General features: G+C 41.1%; 1 protein-coding gene across 1 annotated transcript in view; it reads left to right on the forward strand.

Annotated features, from left to right (window-relative positions):
- snrka (SNF related kinase a) overlaps positions 1-14,054 on the forward strand; it is a 142,650-nt gene that overhangs the window by 126,732 nt on the left and 1,864 nt on the right. The window contains exon 5 of the mRNA XM_037677324.1: positions 2,832-3,033. Coding sequence (XP_037533252.1) covers positions 2,832-3,033 — 202 coding nt within the window. The remainder of the gene's footprint in view (positions 1-2,831; positions 3,034-14,054) is intronic.

The following is a 14,054-nucleotide window of genomic DNA, read 5'->3' on the forward strand; positions in this document are numbered from 1 at the left end:
GGGGGGTAGGCTGCCTGGTTGGGGTCTGGGCTGTGGATGGGTATTGGGCCTTTGGGGGTGATTGAGGGTGGTGCTGGTGCTCCCGTTCTCCCTGGATTGTTTGGATCCTTTGATCAGTTTTCCTGGTTCTGATGGCCAGCCCTTTGGCTGGGGTGGCTGCCGGGTTCTGGCGGGGGGGGTCAGCTGTGGTTGTGGGTGTGTGGTTGTTGGTAGTGCGTGGCTGCGGTCGGGGGCGTGGCTTCACTTCGACGGAGTGCTGGCTGGTCGGCCTGATATGACATTCACGGTGCGGGGTGCTGTGTGTGTGTTGGGGGGGGGGGGGGGGGTGCATGGGTGGCATGCCGGGGCTTCTCCGGGCCTGTGGTGTGGGGCTTTAGGAATGCATTGGTGCGTTGGGCTGGCCTTCCTCGGCTGCTGCTCCCCTGCTGCTCTGGCCCCCGGCTTGGGGCCGGCTTGCGGTCACTAGCTATGTTTACATGGACATAAGTAACCGGATCAAATGGCTGGTCGGACTAAAAGTGTGTCATGTAAACACTTCATTCGGGTTATTTTTTGTGTATTCGGGGCGATCCGATATAATTTGTGATCAGAACGAAACGGGTGGTTTACGCCGATCCATAACCCGATTGGAGCGCATGTAAATACTTGATCTGTTCATTTTTATCTGATCGTGAAAAACTGACCTGACTGCGCATGTGCGACTTTGCTATTTCTGCCTGGCTAATGCTAATAATATTAGCATGTCAGGGAAGCAAAACTGGTCGGTGAGCGACACAACATTTCTACTAGAAACTTTGAAAGAGCTCAAAATGATCTGTATTACCTGTAGCTCAGTCAGGGAGTGCAGTAACATCTCCACCATCATTAAAACCTGTCCCCGGTTCATTTTGGGTGCTCAGGTTTGTTTACATTCATCCCGGAAGTAGAACTTCTTCTTCTGTGTTTTTTTTAAGGAGAGTTTACCACTCTGCGCATGTCAGCACTGCTGTTCAGAACAAAGTCCGATGCATGTAAACGCTAGTCATGAACTGATTGTGCCCATGTAAACAATACATTTGAATTATTTAATCTGAAAACATTTCAATCCGGTCAAAAAATGTTGCGCATGTAAACATAGCTACTGTTGGACAGGTGGGGCGCATGGACAGCCCGACAGAGGCTCTGTCGGGCTGTCTCTGTATGCCTGTTTGTCTCAGGTTGGGTTTTGGGTGGCTCCCTGTCTTGGACCAGTTTTGGCCCCCCATTTGGTGGGTCGTGCTCCCCTCCGGTGGTGGGCCCCCCTGCCGCCGGGGCATTGGCAGCTCTCAGCAGCTGGGGCTGGGTGGTGGGGTGTGTGCGGGCCCGCCCTGGTGGCTGCCTGCGGGGGGCTGGGTGCCGTGGCTCTGTCGGGCCTCTGTTGGGGGGTGGTATGACCTCGGGACTTGGTGTCCATGGCTGGATCCACTCTGGAGGGGCGGGTTGCTGGCGGGGCCTGTTGACTCGTCGCTACGGCCTCCTGGGGGTTTCTGCATTGTGGTTGCTGGGGATCGCCCAGGGCTTCCCTTTACTTCCCTTTGGGGTGCGGGTGTCCCTGTTGGGAGACTACCGGAGTTCCGGGCTTGGGGGCCGCTGTGTGTCTGTGGTTCTAGTCTTCCCTGTGTTACCTTCGTGTCCTGTGGGGACGAGTTTATGGGTCCCCACATCCACTATTGAACATTTTTATGGAGAAACCTTATAGTGATAACATGCTCACACAGGTGTTTAGATTCAGGTGTTTATCAGACACACAGTTGGGTTGTGGTGGCCATCAAATATATATTGTATTACCATGTACTGTATAAAATACTTTCTAATGATGTTATAACTATTATTATATAAGTTGTTTGTTGTTGTGGCTTCTTGGTTTTGTTGGGGGGGGGGGGGTCGGTCTGCAGGTCTAGAGGCAGACTTCAATGATATTGATTTGTGTTCTCTTTATCCCTCTCTCTCTCCTCTATTCCTATCTCCTTCTTTACATTTTAACTTTTCTCTCACTTTTCTGCTTTATCTTTTTTGTTTTCTGTCCCCATGTCCATTACATCTGAAACAAACCCAATACATATTCTAATAAAATTAAATTTATATGTCAAATGGAGCATTAAGGCCAGCCATAATGCTCTGCTTGTGAAAGTAAATCTGTTGGGCATCACTTTGACACTCAGACAATAATTCTAAGTGTCACAATGCCGGACAGGACAAGTGGAGAAAAAAAAAGAAAACATATTGAACCTTTTTTTTTATATAAAACAGTACCTTAAAAATGTTCTAAATGTCTTTGAGTCATAATTTAATTTTGTGCATAATGAGATTAATCTAAAAAATATGCTGCCATTAAAAAAATTTAATCTTTGCTCAGCACTAGTGTGTGTGTGTGTGTGTGTGCGCGTGTGTGTGTGTGTGTGTAAATATATTTACACTCATTTTGTCGGTTTGTTGAAACTGTTTTCTAGGATTTAACCCCACTGTTGGTTCTACCTGCCAACATAGTTATTTAATCCCCCGCATTTTAATTTAAAATATAACATAATACTGTACTTATAAAATACCTGTGTTTGTAAGTTCTTCAACCCACGTTTAATATGGTCCTGCAAATGGAAAATAGTTTGTTCACTCAAATTGTCTCCTACAATAACACTGAAGTTACTTGTGTTTTACTCTTTTGAAATCCACTTTTTTTTTTTTGCAATGGCTCAAAGGGACAAATTATTTTGGCCTTATTGCTCTTAAGAGTTCTTAAATAACTGTTTTTAATCATTGGAATGAAAGAAAAACATTTTGTTCAGAGCTGACCTGTCTCTGGCTTGTCCCTACAGGCAGTCTTGGCCTACCAGAATGGACATGCACCAAGACATAGAGGACACATTAGCTTCTTCATCCATCTCTCATGGTGGAGGCCCCCAGTCTCCTGCTCGCAGTGCAGAGAACCTGCTCAATGGACATCGCTCCAAAGGCATGATGGAACTGGGCAGACGAGAAGAGAGCTCAGTATTGGACCTCGTGGGACCCGCAGCACAGGTTTTCATCTCATTTAGCACTATATAGTTATATTTATTTTACTGTTGTATAGGGCTGCAACAACGAATCGATAAAAATCGATAAAAATCGATAAAAATCGATAAAAATCGATTATTAAAAGTGTTGGCAACGAATTTCATTATCGATTTGTTGTGTCGCGCGATTATGCATGTTTTACGGCGCTGCGGAGCCGTTTTGTTCATCTGCAGTTCATTGTCAATGCTGACGTGACTGAATAAAGTTTGAAAAAAACAACAACTCTGCAGCACGAGTTGAACAGAGCGAGGGGGGGAGGTGGAAGCAGAGCAGAGACGGTGTTTTCAAAGAAATTTAAGTAAATTTAACAAATGACCGATGCAGAGAAAATGGTTCGACCCAAGTCCTCAAAAGTGTGGGAGCATCTGACGCTTCACACATTAAAAACTGCGCAACATGCAGCTTTGAAAAGTGATGACATGACACAGGAGAACCACGCTGATGAAACGTAAACATTTCGAAGTCGTAAACTAACTTCACCGCGGTGTGGATGAAGGAGCAGCAGCAGTAAGTGAGTCTCTACAATATTCTACATTTGTTCTGTTTCCATGTGAGAAAACGTAACATCAGTCTCTCTGGTAGCTGACCTGAAGCTGCTGGTTGTTTGCTGATTAATGACGGTGATAGAGAACGTGTGTTACTTTTTATTTCATTTAATTGGTACAAGCAGTGTTTAAATGTGATTTATAAATAAATCTAACACAAAGATAATAATTTAATGATTAAGCTTCAACTTTTAATTTGCTGGCAAAGTTTGAGTGAAGACACTGCATGTTTGGAAAGATGAATTGCATTTAAACAGGAATTAAAGTAATTTATTTCATCTACTCAATTGTGTGTAATTAGTATTTTATATGTGTGTGTTTGTGTGTGTGTTTAATTGCTCTTTGGGCTACTTACTTGCCTGAACCGAACACTGTAAGTGAAACATGGCATTATTGATTTGCTGTAAATTATACTATAATATATACCATTCTATCTTTCTCATTCTAGAAAACAGCAACAAACAATGACAGCCTTCATGATGGACAGACATCATGGACACCACAGCAAGCAGCTGTCTTCACTGAAAGCATCCTGAACATGATCGTCACTGACATGAGGCCTCTGTCGATGGTTGAAGACGAAGGCTTCACTACAAGATCCACACTTTTAATCCAGGTTACACTCTTCCCTCAAGGACACATTTTACAACGTAGCTATATATTGTGTATGGAAGCCATTATGTCTCATAAATCAAATTAAAATGGATTAATAGAATTGCTTTTTCATTTCAAAGTCAAGCTGCATTTTTTGACTCATAAATAAAATTAAAAATGAATAATCCAAACTGCATTTTCATTTTCTTCAAGACTGCTCATTGTGTAAATTAATTAAAATGATAAATAAAACAACGTTTAACATTTAATTTTCAAAATATGTCCCAGTAAAAAGTGGCCAAAATTCATTTTGAAATGTCAAATTTGAAAATTAAAATGAAATAGCAGAAATGCTTTTTCATTTCAAAGTCAAGCTGCATTTTTTGACTCATAAATAAAATTAAAAATAAATCATTTTCATTTTCTTCTTCAAGACTGCTCATTGTGTAACACAGCTACAGAGGAAACTAACAACGAACTTCTTTTTCATTTTCATGCCCCACCCCTGCAGAAAATGTTGCAAAAATCAATCTGAATTGGCAATTCCAAGCGGCGCAGGAGAGTGACGTCATTGCTGCCTCACGCTGCCCAGTGTTACGCATCTTTTATGTTCGGGGATGATGATTAGGCAAGACACACATTTACAACGCTTCCTCACGCAAAACAAATTTGGATTATGCCATAAAATACAATGTAAATCCACCCAAAACGCCATTTTTTTATGCCTGCCTTCCAAACGCAGAAATTGACACCGTTTATTTTGTGCATTGAACGCAGCTTTATACACGTGACCATTATAAAACACTGTAATTTATGCTGTAAAAGACTGCGTTTTCTTGAATTTGGCAAGGCCCTCCCAATCTTTTCATTGGTTGGATAAATTTGTTTATAATTTTGAATTGCACTTCTTTAATTTCGGATGAGAGGGGAAAAGATAAATATTTGGTTCTAATCTTCTTAATTTGTTCTTTATTGAAATTTCTCAGGATATATTGCCTTTTAAGTGCACCAGTATAATGGGATAAGCAGCTTCGCATAAACTTGTTACATCTGACATCACAAAAATCGAAATCTTCAGTACAAAGTGTCAGTAAAAGAGGGGACATCTTGGAATGTATTAAATCCTGTCTACCATAAGCTGACGAGGAAAGGCTTTGATGATTTGTTTATATTTTGCCTGGGTACAACATATTTGAAATTTATCACAAAACTCAGAATGTTGTAACATGTTTCCATCTGCATCCATAAAGTGTAAAAAAACAAAGACAAGAATACTATTCTCTGAGTTTGTACCTCAGTCTGTTAAATGGTAAACGGACTGTACTTATATAGAGCCTTTCTATCTAATCAAGATACTCAAAGTGCTTTACACAACAATCTGTGTCCTCATTTACCCATTCATACAGCACTCTACTAAATCTCTACAAAGCTAATTGAACAAATCATTCTAAAGAGACTAATCAGTGCTTTAGATCACATTCATACACTTATGGGACACACATCAGAGGCTATGAGGGGTTCAGTGTCTTGCCCAGGAACACTTCAGCATGTGACTGCTGGTGGATTCAAACCCCAAACTCTTGCATTGGAGGACGACTGCTCTAACCACTCAGCCACAGCCGCCCCAGGTGATCTCTCTTGTAAATGAGTCCTCGTGGCTCAATGGGACTAACCTGTATCTGTGTATATATGACAGTGATATAGATATGTATATATATATATACATATATATGTATATATATATGTATATGTCTGTGTGTGTGTATATATATATTTATATTATATATATATATATATATATTTTTTTTTTTTATATATATATATATATATATAAATGTATCAGTGATTGTGAGTTTTGCAAAACTTGTCATAAGAATATTTTATTAGTGTTAATGTTAACTCCACCAAGAATATTTAAATACACTGAACCATGTGTTCAGCTTTAATGGTTGTACGTCTAAGATTTACAGAGGAAAAAATTGTGAGAATGAATTTAGTTTTCAGCTCTGACTGATTAAACGCGCAGATACTTCATTGCTCCTGACAAACAGGTTACACTAAGTGGAGCGGTCGACTGTTCCAAGATGGCGGTCCTACAGCTCGTCAGCACCAATGGCGATAGTTTGTTTTTTTGTTTTTTTACCAATAGGCGATAGTGGTCAATGCTGTATCTAGTGTTTATATCTATGGCGTGAGGCAGCAATGACGTCACTCTCCTGCACTGCTTGGAATTGCCAATTCAGATTGATTTTTGGAACACTTTTTGCAGGAGTGGGGCATGAAAACGAAAAAGCAGTTGTGTTCTTAGTTTCCTCTAGTTGTGTTACACAATGAGCAGTCTTAAAGAAGAAAATGATAATAATTTATTTTTAATTTTATTTATGAGTCAAAAAATGCAGCTCGACTTTGAAATGAAAAAGCATTTCTGCTATTTCATTTTAATTTTCAAATTTGACATTTCAAAATGAATTTTGGTCACTTTTTACTGGGACATATTTTGAAAATTAAATGTTAAACGTTGTTTTATTTATCATTTTAATTAATTTACACAATGAGCAGTCTTGAAGAAAATGAAAATGCAGTTTGGATTATTCATTTGTAATTTTATTTATGAGTCAAAAAATGCAGCTTGACTTTGAAATGAAAAAGCAATTCTATTAATCCATTTTAATTTGATTTATGAGACATAATGGCTTCCATAATTGTGCAGGTATAAAGCATACATTTGTATATATTTTTGTGTACATTTATTTTTTATTGAAAGTATTTGACCAACTTGTAAGTTTTTTATTATTCAGTATTTTACTAACAGGATAGTCGAGTAGCAACCTGTTTTTTGTGCGATTTACTATGTCAGTCAAATTTTGGAATAAAGAGGTAATAATTAAAACGTTTTTTTTTTTTCGATTCATCAATTAATCGGGCAAAAATTGTCAGATTAATCGATTATTGAAATAATTGTTAGTTGCAGCCCTACTGTTGTACTACAGATGACTTTTAGCTACTGAGGGGACAACCAAACTGTCATAGTTGAAATTTATGACCAGCCATAACAGTCCCCCCACTGAAAAAACTTTTCACTAAGCAAAAGAAGGTCAAATATGCAGGTGAGTTGACAACCCTTGATGAGACCTAATTGTGATTCTTCCACATTGGGTTGTAGCATCTTCTGTTGGATGTTCCTGGTCACAGAAGTTCATAAGAAGCACCGATGTATTGTTCACAGGATTACAGACTTGTTGTTGCACCTGCACCATTTATCCTAATGCATAATTTGCATAAACAGTGAATGCAACCACAGAAAGTTCTGCTGTTGTTTTTTGGGTAGCGTCTCTGTTCCTAAATACCTCAGAGAGCTTCTTAATAGGAAAGATCATTTTTTTAAACAGCGCTCACTTTCATGCATGTGCAGTATGTTGGATGTCAGAAGGCAAACATCCAGCAATGAATGAGCAGTTAAAGAAGAAATGCAGTCCATTATTAGCTGATACATACTGTATTTATCAGATTAAGCTAAAAGGTTTATCTCTAAGGCCAATCAGTGGCATGTGATGAAACTACATATGCCCAAAACTTGCTTTCGATCTTACATCGTGAGAAGTGGTTGGAAGCTCGACCCAACGCTCCGGTCAAACATTGACTACATTGATATTTGGGAAAATCTGATTGGCTCTCTAGGTTTGTTCACTAGAGAGTTGCTGAACGCCTTCAAGTTATTGGAAATAAAATATAGCAAGTATAGAATATATTTATAACTTCATGAGTCTCTTTCTGTCTTGTGAACGCAAAATAGCTATGTCAAACAAATAATGGCTTTTATTTTAACACCTTACTGTTCAAGTTCAAGAATCTTTATTATCCCCAAGGGGCAAATAGTTTCACAGTCAGTAGACTCATAAAACATCCATACTAGACAAGACATTGTGACATTAAAATAACAGAACAGAAATAATTACTGTTCATTAAGAAGACTGATCTCTACAGGGATGAATGAGACTTTCAGTCAGTTTGTTCTACATCTGGGCAGCAGATACCTGCGTCCAGATGGAAGCAACCTGAACTCACCATGGAGTGGTGATCAGGATCTGCCAGAATCAGTGCAGTTCTGTAGGTCAGTGAGGTTCTGTAGGTCAGCGAGTTTCTGTAGGTCAGCTAGGTTCTATAGGTCAGTGAGGTTCTGTAGGCCAGTGAGGTTCTGTAGGTCAGCAAAGTTCTGTAGGTCAGCAAAGTTCTGTAGGTCAGCAAGGTTCTATAGGTCAGTGAGGTTCTGTAGGCCAGTGAGGTTCTGTAGGTCAGCAAAGTTCTGTAGGTCAGCGAGGTTCTGTAGGTCAGCGAGGTTCTGTAGGTCTATGCCAGCAGATTTGCTGCACATCCCGACTATCCCTGAGAGTTTGTTCCTGTTTTTACAAGTTAACAGTCCAAACCAACAGATGAAGGTGAAAGTTAAAAGAGATTCAATAAAACATTCTCATAAAAGTAGAATCAAAATTAAACCACAGAGCTTCTGATAAAAATACATTCTCTGGTGGGTCTTCTTACAAAGTGAGTTCACATAGGGGTCAAAGGTCTGTTCGTCATCAAGAACAATTCCCAGATATTTATCTTGCTTCACCACCTGGACAGCCTCACAGTTAATGACCACAGGATCTGCAATTGTAGTGTCTTTTCTAAAATCAATGATCATCTCCTTTGTCTTAGAAAAATTTAACTTTGAAAAGGACTCACACTAGTCAGTGAAGTCCCTGACCACAGGCCCAGTGTCTGGGTCATCACTGCTCAGAAGGGACAGGATGACAGTCATCGGCAAACTTTAAAATGTGGTAGCACGACTGCTTAGTATTTAGCATTGTTGCCTCACAGCAAGAAGGTCCTGGGTTCAATCTCCGGTTGAGCCTGGGGTCTTTCTGTGTGGAATTTTCATGTTCTTCTCAGGGTTGTGTGGGTTTTCTGTGGGTGCTCCGGTTTCCTCCGGTCGAAGACCACGAGGAGGAAAACGTGCCAGGAGACAGAGGGAGAAGAGGAAAGTGAAGAATGTAGGACTGAGGGTTGCAACTCTAAATGTGGGGACAATGACAGGCAAAGGTAGCTGGCTGACATGATGCAGAGAAGGAAGGTAGATGTTTTATGTGTCCAAGAGACCAAGTGGAAGGGCAGCAAGGTTTGCAGCATTGGAGCAGGGTTCAAACTGTTTTACCATGGTGTGGATTACGGCTGAGTACCTTTCTAAAAAAATCGGTACCGGTGTCGGTACCTTCACTTCGGTGTCGGTTCCTGGACGGTTCTTTTTTCGGTACCAATTTTGTAATTACTATTAATTCTAACAAGAATAAAATTACGTTACACATTACAGTACAAATTGTGAGTTTTATTTTTTAACTTTGGTATTTTTCTATTCCAAGCAGTTTTCTTACATAAAAACAAACAAATAATTTCCAGGTCAAAAGACCAGTTACAAACCAGTGACACGTCAGTGTCTAATGCTCACTGCTTCACACTGAGGACCTTTTCACTGAACTGTTTTTCTTCAGAAACATCAACATGTCTGTTTTCTCTGGACACAAACAAGCCCACTCCTGGCTGATGGTGTCTCCAGCAGTAGAAAATGTTCACTCTGAGGTTGTAGATGATGATTGTTGCACACACAGATACCTGGTTGGCAGTTTGACATATTGTCCCTCACATTCCACCAGCAGGTCACTGGATTCAATGAGGTAGAGTTGATGCAGACTTCTGCACCTATGTGTCTCTGCCTGAATCTTCTCTGTGGATCTCTGGGGTTTAAGGCTCTGATCATCTCCCTAATTGACATGAGAACAAAACATCAACAATAACATGGTTGTGTTATTATTGCTCAAAAAACATGTTCTAGGCTGAGAGATAAAGGTTTAACTGGTCAACAAAATCCTTTAAAGTTTAATTTACCTCCAACATGCAGCTCCACTGTAGAAAAAGCAGCAAATTGTTAACAACAACAAAGTCTGATTGTCCTGTGGCCCCCACTTCGCTTTTCTTTTGTCCTCCTCACATCTGGGTCAGAACCTCATGTGAGGAGAACATGAACATAAACAGTGAACATTAGTGAACTGTTTAAGAAGCTGACTGTAAGGACGAGCAGTTCTACAAGCTAAGATTTATGTTACTGTCAATCTTTAGTTAGCTTCTGAGTTTAGCTAGCTACGTAGATAAAATAAATTTACACACTAATATGTTAAAGTTAGCGTTACATGGATCATAATTTATTTCACCGCGATGTACGTGTTAAGCTGCAGTTACACTAACAAACGTAACTCACCAGCTAAAACTCACAGAGACGTCCTCGGAGTTCTTTGATGAAGAGTCCGGTCGTGGAGATAATGAATCAGGATGTTCAGGCTCTACTCACATGCTGACTTTAATGGTGAGAGGAGAAGGAGGAGGGGGGAGGAGTAGGGGGGAGGCTAATGAACTCTTCTCTCCTCTTAGAAAAACACGGAGCAACTTTCTGCAGCACGTGTTGTCGAACGCGCCGCACACGTGAACCCGTCTGTGGGCGTCACCAGCACCATAGACATAATTATACATAGATTAGGTACAGCAGCTCTATACAGCTCTGGATGTAATCTGGGTGTAGTCTGTTTGTCATATGTCTGGTGTTTTGCCTGCCTGCATGCTGAAACCACGTGACACGTTACAGCCAATACTGAAACTTGACACCGAAAGAAGAGTGATGTTTCAATACATACACCGACTGGTGAAGTTCGGTCGATGCCATAAAAGAACCTCGGTTCGGTACTTAGCCCTAGTGTGGATAGAAAGAGAAATGGGGTAGGGGTGGTCCTAAAGAAGAAGTTGGCAAACAATGTAGTAGAGGTGAAGAGAGTGTCAGATAGGGTTATGTGCCTGAAGGTACAAGTAGAAGGTCTAATGCTAAACATCGTTAGTGGTTATGCTCCACAGGTTGGATGTGATATATTTTGGAAAGATATGGATGAAGTGATAGAGAGTATTCCCAGGGAGGAGAGAGTAATGATCAGAGCAGACCTGAATGGACACGTTGGTAAAGGAAACAGAGGAGATGAGGAAGTGATGGGTAGGTTTGGTGTCAAGGAAAGAAACCAGGAAGGACAGATGGTGGTGGATTTTGCCAAGAGAATGGAAATGTCTATAGTCAATACCTATTTCCAAAAGAGGGAGGAACATAAAGTGACCTATAAGAGTGGAAGAAGGAGTATGCAGGTCGACTGCATTCTTTGTAGAAGAGGCAACCTGAGGGAGGTTGGAGACTGTAAGGTTGTGGCAGGGGAGAGCATGGCCAGACAGCATCGGATGGTTGTGTGTAGAATGACTGTTGTTGTGAAGAAGAGAAAAAGAGTAAAATCAAAGAAGAAGACCAAATGGTGGAAGATGAAGAAGGAAGAATGTTGTGAGAAATTCAGAGAGGAGCTGTTAAAGGCTCTGGGTAGTAAGAAAGAGCTTCCAAATGACTGGGCTACTACAGGAACAGTAATTAAAGAGACAGGTAGGAAGGTACTTGGTGTGTCATCTGGACAGAGAATGGATGATAAGGAAACCTGGTGGTGGAATAGTGAAGTGCAGGATGCCTTTCAAAGAAAGAGATTAGCCAAGAAGAAATATGACAGTGAGAGGACTGAAGAGAAGAGACAGGAATATAAGGAAATGGGACGTAGAGCAAAGAGGGAAGTAGCTAAGGCAAAGCAGAGGGCGTATGATGAGTTGTATGGAAGACTGGACACTAAAGAGGGCAAGAAGGACTTGTATCGATTGGCAAGACAGAGAGATCAGGCTGGAAAGGATGTGCAGCAGGTTAGGCTTATTAAAGATAGGAATGGTAATGTTCTAACAAGTGAGGAGAGTGTGACAGGAAGATGGAAGGAGTACTTTGAGGAGCTAATGAATGAAGAGAATGAAAGAGAAAGAAGAGTAGAGGTCATAGAAACTGTGGACCAGGAAATGGGAAAGATTAGTGAGGGTGAAGTCCGGAAAGCTCTGAAAAGAATGAAGATGGAGAAGGCAGTAGGACCTGATGACATACCAGTGGAGGTTTGGAAATGTCTTGGAGAGATGGCAGTGAGGTTTTTGACTCAAATATTCAATGGCATATTTGAGGGTGAGAAAATGCCTCAGGAATGGAGAAGTGTGCTGGTGCCCATTTTTAAGAACAAGGGTGATGTACAGAGTTGTAGCAACTACAGGGGAATTAAGTTGATGAGCCACACGATGAAGATCTGGGAGAGAGTTGTGGAAGCAAGACTTGGACGAGAGGTGACTATCTGTGAGCAGCAGTATGGGTTCATGCCAAGAAAGAGCACCACAGATGCCATCTTTGCTTTGAGAATGCTGATGGAGAAGTACAGAGAGGGTCAGAAAGAACTCCATTGTGTCTTTGTGGATTTAGAAAAAGCATATGACAGAGTGCCGAGGGAGGAGGTGTGGTATTGCATGAGGAAATCTGGAGTGGCAGAAAAGTATTTTAGAATGGTACAGGACATGTATAAGGACAGCAGGACAGTAGTGAGATGTGCTGTAGGAGTGACAGATAGCTTCAAGGTGGAGGTGGGATTGCATCAAGGATCGGCTCTGAGCCCCTCCTTGTTTGCTCTGGTGATGGACCGACTAACAGATGAGGTCAGGCAAGAATCCCCATGGACGATGATGTTTGCAGATGACATTGTGATCTGTGGTGAGAACAGGGAACATGTGGAAGATAACTTGGAGACGTGGAGGTATGCACTTGAAAGAAGAGGAATGAAAGTCAGCCGTAGTAAGACAGAGTACATGTTTGTAAATGAGAGGGAGGCTGGTGGAACAGTGAGGCTACAAGGAGCAGAGGTCACAAAGGTGCAGGACTTCAAGTACTTGGGGTCCATTGTCCAGGAAAAATGGGAGTGTGGTAAAGAGATGAAAAAGAGAGTCCAGGCAGGATGGAGTGAATGGAGAAAAGTTTCAGGAGTGATTAGTGACAAAAGGGTGTCAGCAAATGTCAAAGGAAAAGTTTACAAGACAGTGGTGAGACCAGCTATATTGTATGGTCTGGAGACAGTGGCATTGACAAAAAGACAGGAGAAAGAACTGGAAGTGGCAGAAATGAAGATGTTAAGGTTCTCCTTAGGAGTGACAAGGCTGGATAAGATTAGGAATGAGATAATCAGAGGTACAGCACAGGTTGAACAACTGGGAGATAAAGTTAGGGAGGCCAGACTGAGATGGTTTGGACATGTCAAGAGGAGGGACCATGGGTATATTGGTAGAAGGATGTTAGAAATGCAGCTGCCAAGAAAAAGACCAAGAGGAAGGCCAAAGAGGAGATATATGGATGCAGTTAGAGTGGACATGAAGGTAGTTGGAGTGAGGACAGAGGATGCAGAGGACAGAGTGAGGTGGAAGAGGATGACTCGCTGTGGCGACCCCTGAAGAGGGAAAAGCCGAAAGAAGATGACGACGACTCCCGTTTCCTCCCACAGACCAAAAACATGCATGCTAGTCTGCCTTCAGGCCCAGACCTCCCTTGCACAAGAGATCTGTGATCTCAGTGGGATTTGCCTGGTTCAATAAAGGTTAATATAATAATAATAATAAATAAATGTGATGCTGTGAGAACTTGCTGCGATAATTGTTTGTATGTAAAATGAATGGCAAAAGAACACAGCCCTGAGGGCAACCAGTAGAGGACAAAAGATTCAAGGATTTTTTTATTGTCATACCAGCTCACCTTTGCATGTTTATGGTAGGATATTCGGACTCGGGTCCCAGATCAAGAAGCCTAACAATTAACAAATAAATAAATACAAAAGAGAGATTTTGTGTGTGTGTGTATATATATATATATATATATATATATATATATAT

The sequence above is a fragment of the Nematolebias whitei genome, chromosome 5 (assembly GCF_014905685.2).
Source record: "Nematolebias whitei isolate Nwh7 chromosome 5, NemWhi1, whole genome shotgun sequence".
Classification (NCBI taxonomy): domain Eukaryota; kingdom Metazoa; phylum Chordata; class Actinopteri; order Cyprinodontiformes; family Rivulidae; genus Nematolebias; species Nematolebias whitei.